Genomic DNA, 20,522 nt, shown 5'->3' with positions numbered 1-20,522 from the left:
TTCTTTTCCTAAGACAAGTATTTAATCCCAGGGCAGTCTTTTTTTTTTTTCTGATTGTCCACCTTTAGGAGTTTCTGAGACACCTCCCCTTCCCTCCAATCCTTACCTCACATCAACTTATGTTCAGTCTGGAAAACAAATTCACTTAAATAACACATTTGTCCAATCAAAGTACAATTAGGAAGGAAAAACTGTTAGGAGGGAAATATGTGACAAAATCAGATCTATGTGATTTTGGATTATTCTTTTCAATTCTACATAGATTAGCATAGGTAATTACAAGTAGATCATAATTAGTTTGTGACCTTCTAGAGGGTAACTTGGGAATCTTATTGTGTACACAGTGGTGTCAAACTCAAGTAGAAATAAATGTGTTTTATTTTTGTTCATTTTGTTAAATATTTCCAATATTCATTTTTAATCTGGTTTTGTCCAGTTTGTGGCCAGGAGTTTGATACCTCTAGTGTATAGGATCTGATGAACAAGTTTGTTTTCAATAATGTGGTCCCTTCCAACTCCAGGGTTCTATATACTATATCTAACATCTTATGTTCAAAGGTCTCTTTCCTGCTCTGACCATTATTTTTTTCTGCTCTCACTTCTTTAAGATCCCATTCTACTCTAACATTCTATATTGTAGGGCCTCTTCCAGCTCTGATACTCTACCCATTCTCAGGCCCCTTTCCGATCTGACATTCTGTGGTACTAGAAGTGTTTGATCAATGTTGATGACAATGGTAATGGAGACGTGATGGTGAGGGTGATAGTGAGGTGATGATGATGACTCATGCATTGGGAGGTGGGCTCATTGGTGGCTACAAATCAAAACTCATGCATGACAACTACCTGTTGTGCAGGTGGAGCTACAAGGCTCGTGGGAAGAGAGCTTCCACCTGTACATGTCAGCAGGACTCACACCTTGCTTCCTGGACTTGGGCCTGGTCCTAGAAACAAAACCAACCACAGAAATTGACGAGGAAAAACTCCAGCCTGTCCCACAGAACCCTCCAACTGATTCTGGGGCTTGGATTTTGGCAGTGTGTTGTAGAAAGGGGTTAGTTTGGGCTTCTTTGGGGTTTTTTTTTTCAGTGTGTGGTTTTGTTTTATTTTGTTTTGTTTTTTAATAACATACCTGTCCTGATTCCCCCAGTAGAATTCCCCAGCCTGGTTAGAGTTAGTGCATCCACTCTCTAGAAATAGAGAGAATGGGATAAAAGCACCCACAAGGAGAAATATTTCAAAACTGAACAAAAATCTGCATGTTTGATTTTTGATGTCGGGTTGTTTCCCAGCTCAAAATCTCAACCTGAGCATCTTAGGTATTAAAGATATAATATCTCCTTCCAGAAGAGGACATGAAGAGCCTGGAGCTCAGGGTCCTCTTAGACACTCTGCTCAGCTCGATGATCCCTACAAAAGCTTTGGGACTGCAAGCTTCTCAAACCCTGACTCTTAGCTCTTTTCCTTTTTGCTGAGCTGGGGTGGTAAGCTATAGGCTTTTGGGGCTACAGAAAAGGCATCCCTAGGCTGAAAACATCTGAGTCCTTGCTGCTTCCCCCTCCTCAGCTGGAGATGCTTAATTGAATGGTGGACATCAGCCACTTGGCCTGCAAAGCCTCATAAAAGTCAGCTGTGAGTACCGCAGCCCTAGCTCTCTGCACTGCCAAGTCTCCTCTTGACTCCCCCGTTCACATTTCAGCTCAGGTCTGGGTCTACACACACAAACTGGCTTTTTGTAGTTGTTTTTGAAAAGGAAAGTACTGAGGAATTATATGGAAGTGGTAGAGCTGGAAGGGACCTTAGAACACAAAATGTTTGTGCAAGAAGGGACCTCAGAACATAGAATACTAAAACATAGAATCTCAGACCTGGAATGAAACTAAAGGACCACCTAATCCACCCCCTTCATTTTATAGATGGGGAAACTGAGGTCCAGAGAAGGGACTTCTTTTTCTTATAACAGTATGGTATAATGTAAAGGTCATTGAACTTGGATTTAGAAGACGGATTCAAGTCCTAATTTTCCTTACTGGCCATGACCACTTTGGGAAAGGTAGAAATTCCCCCACAGATTTGTTGTGATGAAAGTTCTTTGTGAACTACTTTGTTCAAAGTCAAATAGCTAGTGGTAGACTTAGGACCAGATTCACTGCTCTTTTTGTTGCATTCATTGCAATGTTCAATCCAGCAACTTAGGTTGAAAAGTACCAGTTGCTAAGTGTGAGTTTTGACTCATCCTTTTTAAAAAAATACTGTTAGATTAAATCTAGCCTTACTATGTGTATTCATCTCCTTATTCTGGGTTTGAAATGCAAACACAATCTAAAAGTTCAATTTAGAAACTAAATTTGTGCTTTATATCAATAGCAGCAAACCACTCTAACTTTTGGGTTTCACTCCTGAATAAGCTAGGATGTTCTGGGAAAGCAGAGGAGGTGTTAGCCAGACCTCAGGGAAAGTTCTTTCCTGACTTACCCCAAGGTCTGCTCCTACAAGGAGAAGTATGGTAAGGATCCTATCTAATTGGTCTGACATTTTAAGCCATGAATCATATTCTCATCATATATTGCCATGAGACCTAAGCTAAAAGTCAACTTGGGTTCATGTCAGTTTAATATGGTCCAGGTTATCAGCAGATTCAGTAACCAGTGTGGTATAATGTAAAGGGCATCAAACAAATTCAGAAGACATGAATTCAAGTTTTAATTTTCCTTACTGGCCACATGACTACTTTAGGAAGGATAGAATTTCCCCCCCAGGTTTGTTGTGATGAAAGTTCTTTGTGAACTAAAGTACTACAGAATAGTATTATTAACCAGCATCATGTTTAGACAGCTATTGTCAGCTAAAGCCATCTGTGGTTTGAAATGGGTCCTATTCAGATTTCATAAGCAAGCATGAATCATACTCATCTTCCATTTTCCAGAGGAGTCCCACCCTCGTGATAACATGGGGCCTTAATTATCCCCACAAATAGGACTCTAATTAATGAATTTGTTCATAGTCATTCCCTATGTACTGGGGACAACCCCAGTTCTGCATTTTAGTCAGGAGGTAGAAAAGAGAGAGAAGAAAAAGAAGAAAGATGGAGGAGAGGAGAAAGAAAAGTATGAAGTAGGGAGGAAAAAGGAAGAGAGGAATGAAAAAAGAAGAGAGAGCAAAAGGAAGTTCATAGGAAAGAGAAAAAATGAGACAAGAGGAAGAAGAAGAGGAGAGGAGAGGCAGGAGAAAGGAAAGAACGGAAAAAGAGAGAGTGGGAGGAAAAGAGTGATATGATCAGCCCACACATTTTACAGATAAGGAATCCCAGAGAGCGATTTGACTTGTCCTAGGTCACACAGGCTGTAAGCTGGCAAAGGGGATGTTTAAACCTAGGTCCTCTGTCCATTGTACCAAGCTGCTTTATTTGAAAAACACGTAACTGTCAATAGTGTCTAGAGTTCTGTTTTTCAAAAGCATTCCATTTTCCCCCAATCTAGGAGAAATTAAACGAGCCACACCCCTCCAGAGTAAGGAAATGCTGCCATCTTTATCTAGTTACATTTTCCTAGTGGTTATGTGTGACTACTCTCAGTCCAGCACAGTGACTAATACTTGATTTTGGGGGGAGGTTAAAAATGCTATTCAAAACTTGTTCTTGATTTTTGAGAAACAAAAGGTATTTTCATGAGTAACTGCCTATGCATCATTTCTACTGCATCACATTCAGCTTCTTTGGGGGGGAAAGCATCTCATCTATTTGCACAACAATGCCAACAGGTTTGCTTCTTAGAAATCCTCTGAGGTACAAACTCGGAAAGAAGCGCCCAGGAAAATGAGTGGGTGAGGACCCTCTCATTGGGCTAGGGCAGCCCAAGGCTGCAACAGATAATACTGCACCCTGAGTGTAATCATGTCTTAACTGCTGTTAAGTTGTGATGTTTGAAAAATCTTATGTTACAATATCGACGCCCATTGCTAAGCTGTTTCAAGCCCAGTGAGGTAGGCAGAGAAACAGAGACAAAGTGAGATAGAAAAAGAGAGACAGACAGAGAGATAGGAGATCAAATGTTCTCTCTCCATGTTCCTTAGTCCGAGATGACCTGGCAGTGGAACTAGAACCAGTCAAGGTGGCTCTATCTTGTGAAGCCTTGGCAGGGGAGGGAGGGAGGGGAGACTGTTTCTAGACAGGGGAAGCTCTGAGATGCCAGTGTCCAAGGAGCAGCCCCAAAGGTCTGTTTTTCAGGGTTGGTTTTGTGGTTTAGTTCTTTTGTGATTGTTGTTATTTTTCATTCCCAAGGCTTAAAAAAAGGATACCATTTGTTCTGAACATTTCCAATGGCCCCTCCCTTAACTGTTTGTAGCAGTTCCATAGAAGAATGGAAATAGCATTTCTTTTCATGCTGTTTCTCAACCTCCAAACCCCGGCTCTGACTTTACCTTTCAACCGGGAGACATCATTTCCTGTGTTTAGAACTGAGGGGAGACGCGGCTATTTTAGCCTGCTCACTTTTCAGCTCACTGCACCAGGGGCTTTATCTCTCCCAAACATCTTTGCCTCTGTGCCCGCCTCATCGCCTGATGGCTCCTTGGCCCAGGGGAAGAGCTCTAAATCTGGCACCACCAGCAAAGACGGGACACACTGCCGTTCTCTGAGGCTCCCCTAGAACAAACAAGCTCCTCTCTGCCCCACACTATGCACACACACAAATCAGAGACTGTTTCTGGGTGGCATTCTAAACAAATTACACAAGTAGTCCCTGCTATGAGCCTTAAAGGATCCCAGGAGGAAGTGGAGCTCCTTGGAAAGTGGGGCCACAGGAAACAATGGGTTCAGAGGGAAGATGGGATCAGTTTTACTGAGGTGCTTCCCATGACTTCACACCCTTCCCTGCCCCTTCCCTATGTGTAAACTTTCTGAGGACAGAGACAATCAATCTCTTTTTTGCATCTCTGTCCTGAGCTTAACACGGTATCTGATAATAACGTTTGATAAATGCTTTCCATTCATTCACTCATTCATTCATTCATTCATTCACTCATTCATTCATTTACTCATTTACTCATTCATTCAAAATTAAAATGCATACTCCAGGGAAAAAAATCCAGATTTGTTTTATAGAATCATCACATTCTTAGAACTCAAAGGGACTTTTGATTATTCAATCCAACTCTTCATAACCTATATGAGGAAACTAAAGTCCAGAGAGGGGAGGGGACTTGGCCAAGGTCACACAGCAAGGTAGGACTGAAACCTAGGTCACTTGATTTCAAAGTCAGTTCCCTTTCAACATACTAGGCTGTCTTTCTGGAAGGGGGCTTCAGGTTCAATCCCTTCCCACTAAATAGTTACATATCCACTACTCCAGAAAGATGTGCTAGGATCTCAGTTTAAATTAGACAAATAGTCTCTAACATCTGACTATCAGAAAATCAACCCTCTCTAGAATTCCCTGAGACCTGCCTTGGGACCTAGAAGTCATCCTTTGTCTATACCCCCTCCCAAGTACCTTAGCGCTCAGAGGGTGGTCTTTAAATGAACCGAGGCATTTGGTCCCCTCTTGTCCTGCACTGGCTTATAAATAACTGAGATGTCTTATCATCTGGAAACATTTAGGCTCTGGACCACATGGAAGAGCAGACATAACTGTTATTCTACTTTGTCATCTGAGTACAAACAGCAGTAAGCTATTAAAGAACCTCTATCATAGGAAGAGAGAGAGAGACAGACACAGAGACAGAGAAACAGAGACAAAGCGAGATGGAAAAAGAGAGACAGAGACAAAAAGAGACAGAGATAGAAAGACAGGAGCAGGGAGACAGATGAAATGTTCTCTCTCCATGTTCCTTAGTCTAAGATGACCTGGTAGTAGAACTAGAGGCAGTCAAGGTGATTCTATTCTGCAAAGCTTTGGCAGGGGAGGGAGGGAGGGTAGTATAAGAACAATCTTTTCCCTTTGGCAAGAATTGTCTGTTGTTTTGGCTGCCTAGTATCAAGGCAGGGTCTTCTTCATCATCCACCCAAAAAACCAGGAGACCATGCAATCAAGGTCCCTTCAACCTTCTAGACCTGCATTTTCTTGAAGTCCTGAGGACTGGGCAAAATAGAAAGTCTCCCAGAAGAACCATCCTTGCCACCTAATCCTCTGAGGAGTTGAAGGGTGAGAAGACAAGTGACTTCCCTGGGAGCTTTGGTCCTGTAGATGTTGCCAGGGGACAGAGCAGTCCCAGAGATGGCCACGATCCAGCCACATGCCATGCAAGTCACACTTTGGAGACAGTGTCTATCCCACCCTATCCTGCCTGCAGAAGAAATCTTCAGTCACAAATACATCAGAAATACTCTCTGGGGGCAGACTCTATACTGTTAAGGGGGAATTTGTTGAAGGCCTTAGTTTTCCTTCTTTATATGGATTCAAAAGTAGGATGTCCCCAAACACTCTTCCAAACAGATTTTCTTGATATGGATGTATTTGTTAACCAGATAAAGTTTTCTAAAACTTTTCTGTGCCTAAAAGTTATGACCAGTCCCTCTTCCATTCTGTTCTCATTCAACTGTTTGATCATGAGAACACCTGTTCTCCTCTTGACTAGATCTTTTGGTTTAATTTATTTGTGATGGACATGCAGATCTGGGGTGGTCAAAGACAGTACCAGAATCACAGGGTCAGAACTGAATTGGGGGCAGCTAGCTGGCACAGTGAATAGAGCACTGGTCCAGGAGTCAGGAGGACCTGAGTTCAAATTCGGCTTCAGACATTCGACACTTACTAGCTGTGTGACCCCTGGACAAGTCACTTAACCCAAATTACCTCATAAAAGAAAAAGAACAGGATGGAACCTCAGGGGTCAACTAGTCCAAGCTATGCCTCAATCAGAATCTCCCCTGCAGCATTTCCAACAACCCAATATCCAATCTTTGTTGGAAGATTACTAGTGAGGGGCAAAGCACTACCTCCTGATTTCATTCATCCCAGTGTGGAGTAGCTCTAGTAATTAGGAAGTTTTTCCTTACGTCAAACCTAAATCTGCCTCTACATTTTCCTTTCACCACTCCTAGCTCTACCCTCTGGAACCAAGTCTGAACCTTCTTTCACATTACTGCCTTTCAGAAATGGCTATCATTCTGCCCTCTCTCTCTAGGTTTTAACACCCTCCCTCAGTTCTTTCAACTCATCATCACATATCATAACCTTGGAGCAGCTAAATGGGGTAGTGGATAGTGCTGGGCCTATAATCAGGAAGACAATTCAAATCCCCTCTCAGAGGGATTAGCATCAACGTGACCCTGGGCAAGTCACTTAACCTCTGTCTGCCTCATTTAGGTGCTTTAATAAATGCTTGTGTTTTTTATTGAGAGAATCCCCCCCACCCCTTTACCACTCTGGTTGCTTTCTTTTGGATGTTTTCCAACTCGTCAATGACCTTTTAAGTCCAAATTATGTGATTTATTTTATTATTAACCTCTTGAAGGATCTGTAAGGCTACGAAATATCCTGTAAAATTACAAGTAAAGGATTGCTCTTTTTAGCTCAACTCTACAAATTCAGGAAACAGAAGGAATTACTTGAGAGGCTGAAGGTTTAGCACATAGGAAAGGTTCAATGTTTGTTCAATGTCCTCATGAGCACCTCTGATGTAACCACTCTGTCAAAAAACTAAAAAGCAAAACCCACCAAACCCTGTTATTCCCTTCATACTTTTATCTTCCCATGCATTAAGGAGTTAGTCCAGTTTGGTGGTCACTATAAATTTTATCACCATCACCGTTTCCACTGCACATGCACAAACATCCCAAGATAAAGGAATTTTCCATCAAGAACAACGAGCAGTCTTGAGGATAGCACAATACATTGTAGCACCAGATAGAAACTTGGGGAGCCTCCCCTTCCCTGCCTCCCCTTGGGCTTTGTGTCAGTTCTGACAATGGAACTGAATGGGGGAAAAAACCAAGCAGAACATCAGTAACTTTGTCCTGAAGTTTATTGTCTTGACAAAGGTCAATCTGCTTGCATTGTGATCTGCAAGGCCCTCTGGGACAAGGTCTCAGAGTCAGAGACTGAGACCCTGACATGAGTAATCCTCTTAAATAAGTAATGATTTCGATGTAGAATGGGGCAGGAAGCAAAATGAGTTGTAATCGTTGCACTCCTCCTTGTAGAACAACCTGAACATCCAATACTGCTACTTGAAACACTGAGTAAGCACCTATTTAAAATGCCCTCTGAACCTGGCTCCCACCTACCTGCCTTTCCAGATTTCTTTCATTTTTCTTTTGATCACTCAAGTTGACAACCATTGTACCACACTCAGTCCTTCACTCTCCCAGTTGCTGTTTCTATCTCCATAATATCTCTCCCATCAGCCTCCCTTTCTCTCCATTCACATAGCCACCACCCTACCTCAGCCCTCATCATCTCTCTCTGACTCTTGTAATAGCCTCCTATTTCATCAAGCCTCAGAGACCTAGACCCATGGGAACTCAGAGTCCATCAAGTCTAAGCCCTTTGTTTTATACTCTAGGAAACTGAGGCCCCCAGGGAAGTTAAGTGACTTGCTCAAGGTCACACAGGTAGTAAGCATCAGGAACATGATGTGAACATGGGTCCTTTGACTGCAAATCCAGCATTCATCCTGCCTCCCTCTGTATTGCTATAGAGTCTTCCCACTAGAATCCAACCCACATATAGCCACCAAAGCAATTTTCCCAAAGTCCAGGTTTGATTATTTCATCCTACTTAATCACACCATTTTATCTCTAAAAACCTCCCTGTTATCTCTAGATCAAATATAAACTCTTCTGTTTGGCATTCTGGCCTTTTCCTACTTTTCCATTCTTCTTCCTCTTTCTCTACAGTCCAGTTATCCTGGACTACTTGGCATTACAGAGAGAGAGAGACAGAGACAGAGATCCATCTCCCATCTCTGGCTATTCCCCATACCTTGAAATCTGTTTCCTCCTCACCTCTACTTCTTTGCTTAGCTGGTTCCCTTCAGTTCCCCAGTCAAGCCTGACCTTCTACATGAAGCCTTTCCTGATCCCTCAGCTTCTTTTTGTCTTTGTTGTTTTTCAATCATGTCCAACTCTTCATGACCCCATTTGGGGTTTTCTTGCCAAAGATACTGGAGTAATTTGCCATTTCCTTCTCCAGCTCATTTTAATCATGAGGAAACTGAGATAAACAGGGTTAAATAACTTGCCCAGGGTCACACAGATAGTGTCTGTGGTCAAATTTGAACTCAGGTCTTCCTGACTCCAGGGCCAGAACTGTATCCACTGGGCCCCCTAGCTACCTCTGCCCGGCACACAGTAGGTGCCTAATAAATACTTTTTGATTGATTCTCATCAAGCTGGTGGGCTAGCCCTTCCCATTATAAAACATAAAATTTCTCATCATTATGCCTTTGCACAGATGGCCTGCCATATCTGGGATGTATTATCTCTTAAAATCCTTCAGATCCTACAACATTTAAGTTCCACCTCCTACAGTAAGTCTTTTCTGCTTGCCCCCAGTTGTTAGTACTCTTTCCCTCTTGGAATTACTTTGCATATACTTTGGATTTACTCATTTGTATACATACTCAATAGAAGGTAATCCCTTTGAGTCCAGAGATTATTTTGTCTTTGTCTTTGTCTGTCTTTGTTGCCCTAACACCTGGTGCTTTAATAAACATGTGTGATTCTGTTCTCTAGCATTTTCCCAAATGAAACCAACTTCATCAGTAGAGTTCACCACTTCCCTGCACTTGACCAAAAATGCAAAATGAAAAGCCACCAAAATCCTCTCTCAAAACTGATATAATATTGGTAGATTGTCACCCAAAACCCATAGTCCACCACAACTACTGGTCTATGCCCCTCTTTTCTCATGATAAACCTGGTGACAAGAAACATTATTAAGTCTGGGGCATGTTCATCTATTGTCCCAGGCAAAGATGCTGACAATAGCATTGACATATTCCATATCAGTCCAGGCCTAGTTCAAGGAGCACCTCCTGCTCATCCCTACACCAGAAACAATCCCCTCCTCTTGCACCCTCCCACACTCATGGTTCTCTTCAAGAACAAAGGACTGACCATAAGAACCACACTCGGCTTTATAGGATAGGTGTTGGTAGATATGCCTTAGATCCCCTAGTAGAAAATCTGCTCAAGGATATCATTTCCAGTCAAGATCAGCAAGGAGCAAGGTACTCAATGATGGTTGACTTGGTTGAATTTGAATTTTCTCCATTAAGAGGAATTGATTTGTGGTCACTCATCCACACCCTCTTGCTTTGGCTGTATAAGGTCTTCTATAAGTACTTTCCTTATTAGATTATGTTCAATTTACTCTGTATATATCCCGTTCATACATCATTGTTTGCATGTTATTTCACCCATCAGACCATGAGTTCTTTGAAGATAGACACTGCCCTTTCTTTGTATCCCCAGTACTAAGCACATAGTAGGCACTTAGTAAATGTTTGTTGATGACCTGGATCTTGGTATGATTTTCTGTTCTTGGTCACCTGAACCACCTTTGTCTTTATGCCTGGACCATCAAAGTACACTAGTTCCAGCCTGTCTAGATCCCAAGAACCAAACATAGGAACTAATTATAACTAGAACGTACATAGTACTTGAAGGTTTGTGAAATACTTTATACATATCATCTCATCTGATCCTTACAATAAGCCTGGGAGATAGGTGCTATTATTACCTCCATTTTATAGATGAAGTAACTGAGGCAGATGGTGGTTAAATGACTTCCCAGGGATCTTCACAGCTAGTATGTGAGGCCTGATTCAAACTCAAGTCTTTTAGACTCTAAATACTGCATTTTATCTACTGTACCACCTATCTACCTAAAATTGGAATTGCCTTGAATCCACTAGGAAGAGTCCAGAGAAGTCACCAAACCCCATCTGTCTAGTGCTGCCTGGTTCCCTGTTTCTGACCCAAACTTTTTTCTGGCCTCTCAGTCTCTTGATACAATTCTTATGGACCATAAAATTAATGCTGCTCTATTATAAACATCTGTTTCCCTGGGGAAAGGAGTGGAATAGATAAAAAGTTGCAGAGATGCAGATTTTGGCTTAATAAAAAAAAATTTTCTAGTAATTAGAACTATATAAAAGTGAAATGGGCTGCATTAGGAGGCTCTAAGTTTCATTTCCTTGGAGCTCTACAAATGGAACTTTAATGTCCTCTGGTCAGAGATGTTATAGAAAATATTCCTGTTCATGTAAGAACATGCTTCTTAAGTCTCTTCTAGCTAATGATTATTATTATTAATTATGATAACATTTCTATAGCACTTATTATATGACAGGCACTGTAAGAGCTTTACAGATCTTATCTCAATTGATCTATACAACAACCCTGCAAGATAGGTGCTTTTATTGTTCCTATTCTGATCAACAGAGGAAACTGAGGCAAAGATTAAGTGACTTGCCCAAGTTCAAGCTTTCTCTCTACCGCAGCACATAGCTACCTCTGAGAAGCTCTGAGAATTTTGTGATCATGAGTAGCTCTGTGATGTTGGAAGATATGGGTTTGGTGGCACTCTGGAACAAGATGAGGGAAATCTGCTTAGCACCGTTTGTCAAGGCTGACTAGAGTTACATGCCACAAAACAACAAGTTTACTCATTCACTTAGATGTCCCTATTCAGGGGTTAATGACACAGTGCAATGAAAAGTAGATTTAGAGTCAAAAGACCTGGTTTCAAATCCTGCTTTTCTACTTACTATCTATATGACCTTGGGCAAGTCCCTTAACCTTTCTAGGCTTTAGTTTCCCCATCTGCAAATCGAGGAATATGGACTTTTCAATCCTATGAATTTCAGTCCTAACCTGGGACCTGATGCTCTATCTTACCTAACTAATCAACAGAATAAGAAGGAAAATAATATTAATTTTTAGACTCCTGATCTTGGGCTAGAAACTAGGAAAAAGGAAGGCATCCTTTTTTAACACCTTGCCCTAGATCCCTTAAAAAAGTGTAAACAGCTCTGTCTCCCTCAATCTACCCATCTGGTGAACCAATAACATTTCCCTGCCAAATTTATACCTAGTAAGAATCTTCTCAAAAAGTTGTGGAACCTCAGTCAATGTGAAGAAAAGCCCGTGCTCCTACTCCCCCTATTGAGCACAGCCCTTAGGTGTCAAAAGCCGTAGGATATGGATGTGGGAAAAGCTCTCCTACCTTGCTTTATGGGTCCTGTTTCCCGGTGAACTAGGGAGAGTTGCACTGGCATTGGGGAACGCTGTCTCTGAGGATGTATTGGCCATCCTATCACTGGTCAGCTCCAAGTAGGTACCATTAAGCATGTAACCCTCCTCATTCTCCTCATAGTCCAAATAGAGGCTGTCCATGGGAGAGCTCCCTGGGTGATGTGGATCACCCTGTGCAAAAATGCTGTTCACTGTGACATTCAGGACTAACTCCTTAGAATCAGAGCTCTTGCCCAGAAGCTGGTCGGAGATGGCATTTTCTGAGAGGAACTCCTGGGAGGCAAAGTGAACATCAGGGTCTTGATCTTCCTCTCCACCATGAACCACCTGGGTAGCATTTGAATCTAATAATTAAAATAAAAGAGGGGAACAAAATGGAAAGAATGTTGAGTTAAAAAGTCAAGAAACCCAGTTCTGCCACTATCTAGCTGTGTGATCTTTACTTTCTCATCTGTGAAATAAGGGCACTGAACAAGGGGATTTTTAAGGTCATTTCCAGCTCAAATATTCTGCTTATTCTGGCTATGAATCAAGCCAAAGGGATCTTTATGCCAACATTAGACATGCTCAGACACCAGCATGAAGGGAGTGATCTGGGGAAAATCTAAAATGTTTTTGAACCCAAAAATCTTTTCCCTACCATAACTAAAAATGGATCACTGTAGATTGAGAGGCAGTGCGACATTGTGGAGAGAAGTGCTCCAGTTGGGGACACCTAGGTTCAAGGCCCTCTTCTTATATCTATCAGCTTCATGAGCACTGTAAGCTGCTTTACCTCTCTGAACCTCAGTTTCCTCTTCTGTGGGGATAATACTTGTAGTACCTACCTCATAGGGTCGTTGTAAGGTTCAGTGAAATAATGTATATTAAAAATATTGGTCAAATATAGGTTATTATTATATATTCCTTTGGTTTAAGCATTGCCTTCTTGCAGGATTGCCTTAGGTCAAATGCCCAGGGGAAGAGGAAAGGATAGGGGCTGAAGTATTAAAGGATTGGGTTCCTGGGTTGGGGTTAGGGTAGCTTAAAGTAGAGAAAAAAGCATATAATAGGGATTCAGGGCTCCTCCTTTCTCATTTTTTGCTGGGGACTGGTTTTCCTTCTACAGGAAGAGCCTAGCTAATATGTAATTCTAAATCTGGAGCCCTGGAGAACAGATGTCACAATTAATGTTTCTACTGCACAAAAGTCAAGATTATTCCACCTGGCAGGGTCTCCTCTTTCTGAGAGCATCTGCCCCAGCTCCCGTATGTAGGGTTGGCAAGTACAGAATGAAGAACTAGGATTCTACTTAGCCACTCCTGATCAAAGTCATGTGCAAGAACTTTATACGAAAGAGGACTGAAGAATGTTTTCAAGCACATAAGAACTTAACTGAGGGAAGAGAGGAAACTTCTAACAGAAACTCAGACATCCCCAAATGGGAGAGCGCATCCAGTTACCCAGTGTGGCTATGGCCCTCAGTCCAAAAGAAAAGTAGGCCTATGTCAAAGGATCATGGGGGAGAAACCTTCCCTCCAAATCCTTTGTCAAGGAGAGAGAGCAGCAATGAACAAAGTCTATGGTCTGGCATCATCCAGAGTGGGAAAGGTACCTCTGCCCCAACTTCCCTTGCTAGCCCATTACCTTGGAAGGCCTTGCCCTTCAGCGGAGCCTCGCAATCCATGCCTCCTGCCCTCTCATACACCTCATTGGTCTCCTGGCCCTTGCTCAAGTTGAGATCCTCAGAGGGGCCCTGCTGGCCAAACAGCTGGTTCTCTAGATCTAGCCTCTCCTTTGATGATTTCCCATAGTAGCTGCCGTTGTGCTGGACAAAGCCCACCAGCCCCTCGCCATCAAATTCCCGGCTCTCCGCACTCTCTGAAGCAGTTTCGGAGAAGGTATAGTAGACAGGCTGGATACTCTGGGGATGGGGCTTTCTGAGAAGAGTGTATTCAAAGGTAATTGAAGGACTCTTGCCATTTTGATTCCACACCTGAAAGAAAAGATAAATGACCTGCGGGTCATTCAGCACTTCTCTCTTAGGTCAGAGATCATAGAATGTCAGAGCTGGAAGGGGCCTTGGTACACACAATGTTAGAGCACAAAATGTTAGAACTGGGTAGAACCTTAGAAAATAAAATATTACAATGGTATTAGAGCTGGAAAGAACCTTAGAACATAAAATGCCAAAACTAAAAGAGATTATCTTTTTTCATTACACAGATAGGACCCTGAGAGGGAAGGTTGATCTATCCAAGGTCACAGAGCTCCCTATAAGTACTTTTTAACCAGGCAGCAAGTAAGGGAAAGGAGACAAGTTAACTAGTCTGATTGAGGGTTGGATGAGGGAGAATTTAGGAACTACCCATTCTAAGCTTGGGGATTAACTGAGGGTACCAATCACCTATGTCCTTCCAGTCTTTGTTTATCAAAGCATACTCAGAATATATAAATTTATTTGAAGGCAAAAAAGCTATTAGAATCTGGCTCTATCAAAATCTCATTTGGAATTCACAGCAATCTCTCTTAGTTAATGCGATATTAAACATCAAACTAGTGCAATACCCACTATTCACAACCATGCCCTGTGAGAAGCATAAGTGTGCTCTGACCATCAAAGATCAAATTCTCTTCCACATAACTTTAGCATTCAGGTAATTCATAGGAATTCTAATTTTTTGTAACTGTCAAGCCATGTCAATGTATATGGTAAACAATGAACAACATATGAGGTTGACAACAAAAACTTATCCTGACCATGTTATCTTAATGATTTAGAACTAGAAGGAACTTTAATTAAAGAGCATTTAGTCCAATGACCTCATTTTACAAATGAGAACACTGAGTGCCCAGAGTCATCCAGGTAATAAATGTCCTAGGCAGGATTTGCATCCAGGTCGTCTCTTTCCAAATTCAGCTCCTTCAAGTGTTCTACCCTGAGAATATGTTCTTTTGTCATTGTGCCTGGAAAATTAGGAGTTCAGTGGAGCTTTCTACATCCCTCCTGTGTCCAGGATTATGAAGCACCCTGCAAAGGATTTGACACAACATTCTCAATTCCCCTCTGCTCTACAACTCAGATGCCCAGAACTGAGGCCCTGCAATGTTTGATGAAGGGAAAGCATGGAATCATTTCCTTGGGAGGGTTCTAAGGTCATATGGCAGCTACTTTCTTCATGGCTTAGGGTTAGAGGTGGGGTATGAGTTCAACAGACTCAAAATCTCTCTAGCCTAAGGAATCTCTAAAGGGGAAAAACAACACAAATTCCTTTGAGAACTTGCAGAAGTAATGAGCTGGGCATATCACCCACATTCAGGGACAGAAGAAGGTGGAATACAAATACACCCCATTCCAGCCAACAGTACCATATACCCAAATTCATTCATCCTGCTCTCTGGTCTTTCCAACCCTTATCAAAACAAAACATGGGGATATCATCTCATGCACCAATATCATCACTTCCTGTTTCTGTGATATCACCAGGGTCAATATTAGTTCTTATTTCTGTGATATTACTTGTGTTAAGATTATTATATCCTATTTCTTGATTCTTTTGAGACAATAAAACTTCTCTGACATTCAACACTTCCCTCTGGCAGGATACTTTACACATAATAAGTTCCCCATTTTCTCTTGCTAAGCATACCATGACATTCAGACCCTGGTTGGTGGGACCCTGGGCTACAATGTATTCGATGCCAGTTTCGTACACATCCATGGGCCGTCGGTACTTAACAATGGTGCCAGCGATGTTGAAGTTCTTTGGACTGTCTACTTTGTAGTTCCCATTAAAGAAATAGTAGCCAGCTTCATCAGCAAGAGCTAGAATAGCAAAGCACACACAGGTCATTAACCAGGAAGGAAGCCTTTGCTTACTTAGCATTAAATGAGTATCCCTGAGCTGAGTTATTCTTTCAATGGACTATCCATGGCCAGAGTGGAGACAAGTCTGGAGGTATACCACTGGGAAGCCAGGCCACCAGCTTCCAGAAGTCTAAACTTGACTCTACCAGGAACTCTACATGTGAATTTGTATGTTGACCTCTGATTCTCAAATTCCCCATTTGTAAAATGGAGGGTCTAGACTCAGCGATCTCTAAGGCCCCTTTCTAGCTCTAAAGTGCTATGTTCTAAAGTCCTCTCCAGCACTAACCTTCTATGACTCAGGAGACTGCAGCTCCTTTCCCTTCCCCCTCCCCAACACCCCTCCCACTCTCCCACCCAGCTTCTAAAAATACTTCCAAGTTCAGGACTTTTGCCACGTGGGTGAGTCAAACCCTGTGTCCGTGGCAAAAGTCTAACCCGAGTCAGTGCATGCTCAGGAAATGCACTCCTGTTTTAATATCAGCCTAAAATAAACAACAAAGGACATGTCTAGACTATTGAAAATAACTGGCTTAAAGCCCATTGGGTGCTGCTATTTGGGCTGTCTTGATGGACGGTTTGAATCGCTACATGGTGATTAGCCATTGCTACAACCAATGAAACAGACCCCAAGTGCTTAATTCATTGGCCAAAGAAAGAGGGGCACAGATTGAATCTACAGTTCCCCCTATTTCAATTACCCTCAGTTCTGATAATCCCAGTTCTTCCATTTACCATGGGACCATGGGCCAGTCCTTTCCCAAACTAATCCTTTCCCAAACTAATGTGGGATAGGGAAGTAGATTAAAAGACTGGCTTCAGATTTAGAGGACTGAGTTTGAATCCTCACTTTCTTACTACCTATAACCTTGAGCTAGTCATTTAAATTCACTAGATCCAAGTGTATTCATCTATAAAGTAACAGAGTTGAAAATAATGATCTCTAGGGTCCTTTCTAATTATTTATTCTCTGAACTTCAGTTTCCCCATCTGTAGCATAAGGGTTGGTCTAATAGATCATTGCCTGAGGTTCCTTCCAACTCTGAAATTCTGTATCTTATGGTCCTTTCCAGTTCTGGCACCCACTGTTCTATGACATCCACGATACTCTTTCCACACAGAAACAAAAAGAAACAGCTTTTGGATCGCTGGTGATTACTCCCTGGCTCTGTGTACAGAGTGCCCCAAGTTTTCTCACTCTAGTCTGGGAAGGAATAAGTTCCATTGTCTGTGCTGAAAAGAAATGCTTTGTCAATCAGCAAGTTCTGATTGGGCACCTACCAGGCACCCATCCCTGAGTTAGGCTATTCCAAGGGATGAGTTGAAGACAACAGTATCCTTATATAGTCCTTTTTTCAAAGAACTTCCAAAGATCTTCCTAACTCCAGCAAGGCCCTGAACTGGAGGCACACGCAGACAGTGGGTGGGTTTGGTCTAGTACACTTCCATCTTCTGTTTGGCACCAAATACTTGAGATAGGCAGGCAGTGATTGCTTAGATCCCTGCAGACAGCCCATTCAAATCCAGGTGAGAGGAGAGAACCTGATTTTGTCCTTGTAGATTCAGCTGAAAACTTAAGTTTTCCAGATTTCCTAAAGGTTTCAAAGTGCCCAAATAAACCAGGTCCACATTTCTTAACTTGAGGACTACTTGAGGAGCCCTATCCTCCTCATTACGAAGGAACTTATACAGACGCTGGACAGTATCAGAATGCTTAAGTCAGAAAGGGCCCTTAATGGTAATCTAGTTAACTGCGTTCTTGTACATGAAGGAAACTGAGGCTCAGGGAGAAATGAGCTGGCCAATTATCACTCAGATGAGCTGGTAAGGTGACAAAGCAAAGATTCAAACCCAGATCTCTGGACTACAGCCCTGGCAGGCTTTCCTTTACATTGCACTACCTCCCAAAGGCCAGGAGCTGTAGAAGACAAGAAGGCAGAATTATGACTTGGGTACACTTTGTCTTCCAAAACGTGTCCTTTAAAAGTTTATTCCAGGAACTGGAATGGCCTGCTAGAGAGTAGGAGTTTTGCTTCCAAAGCTCCTGATGCAATTCAAGGAGTGAAAGTCTGGTGCAGTTAATTTATTATCAGATGAACAAAGTGAGGTTTAAAAAAAAAAAATCAAATTCTGAGTCAGAGGGAATCATAGAGCAAGTTAAAGCCATACCCACAGACCCCCAGCAAGAACTTGTCTGTCTGCAAAGGGTTAAACTTTCAGCCCAAATCCAAAACCCGTTTCCTGACAATAATGACCTTCCTTCCTGCGGCTTTCCTAATGCTCAGAGTCTTAACTTGGTATTTCCACGCGTCTGTTTCAAGTAAGAAAGCTCGGGAGGCAGCCCAGAGTACAGTCTGTTTCCTGGACTGTCCGTCCCTCCCACTGAAGAGGACAGAGTAACCGGCTTGGCTGAAGGCCACAGTTACACCAAGCTGCTTTCTCCAAAAGCCCTTGGCCAGGGCAGACCGTCCCTGGAGGGCAGTTTAGGGGAGTGCCCCAGAGGATGAGCTCCTGCCCTGAACAACATTCTTCTGGGAAAGGGGGCAGCAGTCACAGAGTTTAGAACACTGCCCCATGCCTGGGCCTCTTGGGAGTAAGCCCAATTGGCTTTGAAGTGAATCCCTCCCCAGATCAGGACCCCACCCAGCCCTAACCCTCCCGCCTTTGAGGTGGTTTAGGGTCTGCTTAGTCTGGGAGAGTGGCCACAGCAGCAAACAGCTCTGTGTAGTACCCTGTCAGGGTTCACCTGTGTAAGAAGAACCATTCTGTGGCCACGTGGTGCCTAGCACAGTGTAACACACAGAATAAGTACTTAAATATTTATTTGCTAACTGATTGAATAAAGAGAAGGAAAGGAAATACATATGCTGTTTAATCTTCCCACCAATCTGCTCTTGCTCCCCTTGTCTAGAAACAAGGGAGAAAAGAATCTGAAATTATGGGTCAGAAATTGTCACTGAATAAGACCCATGGACCATTTGGCCCCAATGGCATGCTTAAGACACATTTGATGGCCTGGGGCTCCCTCTGTCACTTTTTATTGAATCTGAATCTTAGCTTGAGGGGAGATATTGGGGTTCCTCTCACCCAGCCTTTCATCATCCACAGAAATCTCCTCTATGGCCTTCCTTTATAACACCTAGGCTCCACTTGACCTCCAACCTCCGCTTGACAAGGACCTTACTACCTCCAGAGATACAACCCATTCCACTTTCAGAAAGTTTTAATTGTTAGAAAGTTCTTCCTTTTACTGAGCCAAAATCTGTCTCCCTGTAACATTTATCCATTGGTTCTGGAACCACACTGAAGTCTGTTTCCTCTCCTACACCACCAGAAATTCCCTTTTTTTTTCCTTCAGCTATAAATTTTGCCCATTGATAGCAGGCGGATGAAAGGACAAATACTACCAGGCCAGCCGCCAAAGCCATACACACCTAAGACGTCTGCCGACTTCTTCCGTTCTACAATCTGGATGTCTCGGGCGCCAGCTGGAATGTGTGTTACCAGGGAATAGCCTGTGGGGAAACTATACATTAATGACCAGGCAACGTTCTGGTCAGTTTAAAAAAAAAAAGCAACAGGAAAAAGGGCACTACCTCTGATTCTTTTCAAGATGCCCGGGTAAAGTGGAGGCAACCCATATGTTCGACTCTCGCCCTGTCATATGTGACATGGTTATATTCTCTATCTTTTCACCTCAGTGACCTATCTCCCCAACTAGACTGCCCACATTGACAATCCTGTTTTTGTATCTTCTACCTCATTGGGTTCAAGGAAAGTCACATTTGTTGTTCAATTGTTTTCAATAGTGTTTGATTCTTTGTAACCTCATTTGGGTTTGTGGGGGGTTTTTTTAGTAAAAATCCTGGAGTGGTTTGCCATTTCCTTCTCCAGCTCATTTTACAGATGAGGAAACTGAGGCAAACAGGGTTAAGTGACTTGCTCTGGGTCACACAGCTAGTAAGTGCTGGAGGTCAGATTTGAATTCAGAAAATGACTCCAGGTCTGGTACTTTATCTACTGTGCCACCTAGCTGCCCATCACATAGAAGGTGTTTATTGATGGATTGTTGTTATTAATAACAGACTTGTATTTATCTGTAGCTTTATAGTCCTCCTTCACTCAAAACAAAGTCAAGTGCAAGTCATGTCATCATTTCTCTGATGTCATGGTCTTCTTCAAAAATGAAGGACAAACACAGACAGACAGATGAGGTAGGTGCTATTCAGTCATTTCAGTCATGCCTGACTCTTGGTGACCTTTCTTGGTAGAGATATTGAAGTGATTTGCCAGTGATTCTCTAGTGGCAAACAAAAAACAAAAAACTTGGCCAAAGTTACACAGCTACAGAGATTCTGAGGCTGAATTTGAACTCTTTCTGATCTGAACAGTCTTTCTGACTCGAAGCCCAGTGCTCTAACCATTACATCACCTAGCTGCCCAGGCAGATGGTATATAATTATATTATTATGCTCA

The 20,522-nt window shown here is 42.4% G+C and overlaps 1 protein-coding gene across 4 annotated transcripts in view; it reads right to left on the bottom strand.

The window, feature by feature from the left end:
• The window catches only part of ADAMTSL2 (ADAMTS like 2), a 48,604-nt gene that overhangs the window by 16,554 nt on the left and 11,528 nt on the right, over positions 1-20,522 (bottom strand). For 3 of the 4 annotated variants that reach the window (XM_072632870.1, XM_072632867.1, XM_072632871.1), the window contains 5 exons: positions 19,481-19,561; positions 15,829-16,004; positions 13,826-14,174; positions 12,171-12,543; positions 847-944 (listed from right to left, as the gene is read on the bottom strand). In XM_072632870.1, coding sequence (XP_072488971.1) covers positions 847-944; positions 12,171-12,543; positions 13,826-14,174; positions 15,829-16,004; positions 19,481-19,561 — 1,077 coding nt within the window. The remainder of the gene's footprint in view (positions 1-846; positions 945-12,170; positions 12,544-13,825; positions 14,175-15,828; positions 16,005-19,480; positions 19,562-20,522) is intronic. The other variant, XM_072632869.1, reaches the window with a different exon arrangement.

This window comes from Notamacropus eugenii, chromosome 1 (assembly GCF_028372415.1).
Source record: "Notamacropus eugenii isolate mMacEug1 chromosome 1, mMacEug1.pri_v2, whole genome shotgun sequence".
Taxonomy (NCBI): domain Eukaryota; kingdom Metazoa; phylum Chordata; class Mammalia; order Diprotodontia; family Macropodidae; genus Notamacropus; species Notamacropus eugenii.
This window is presented reverse-complemented; position numbering and strand designations above follow the sequence as displayed.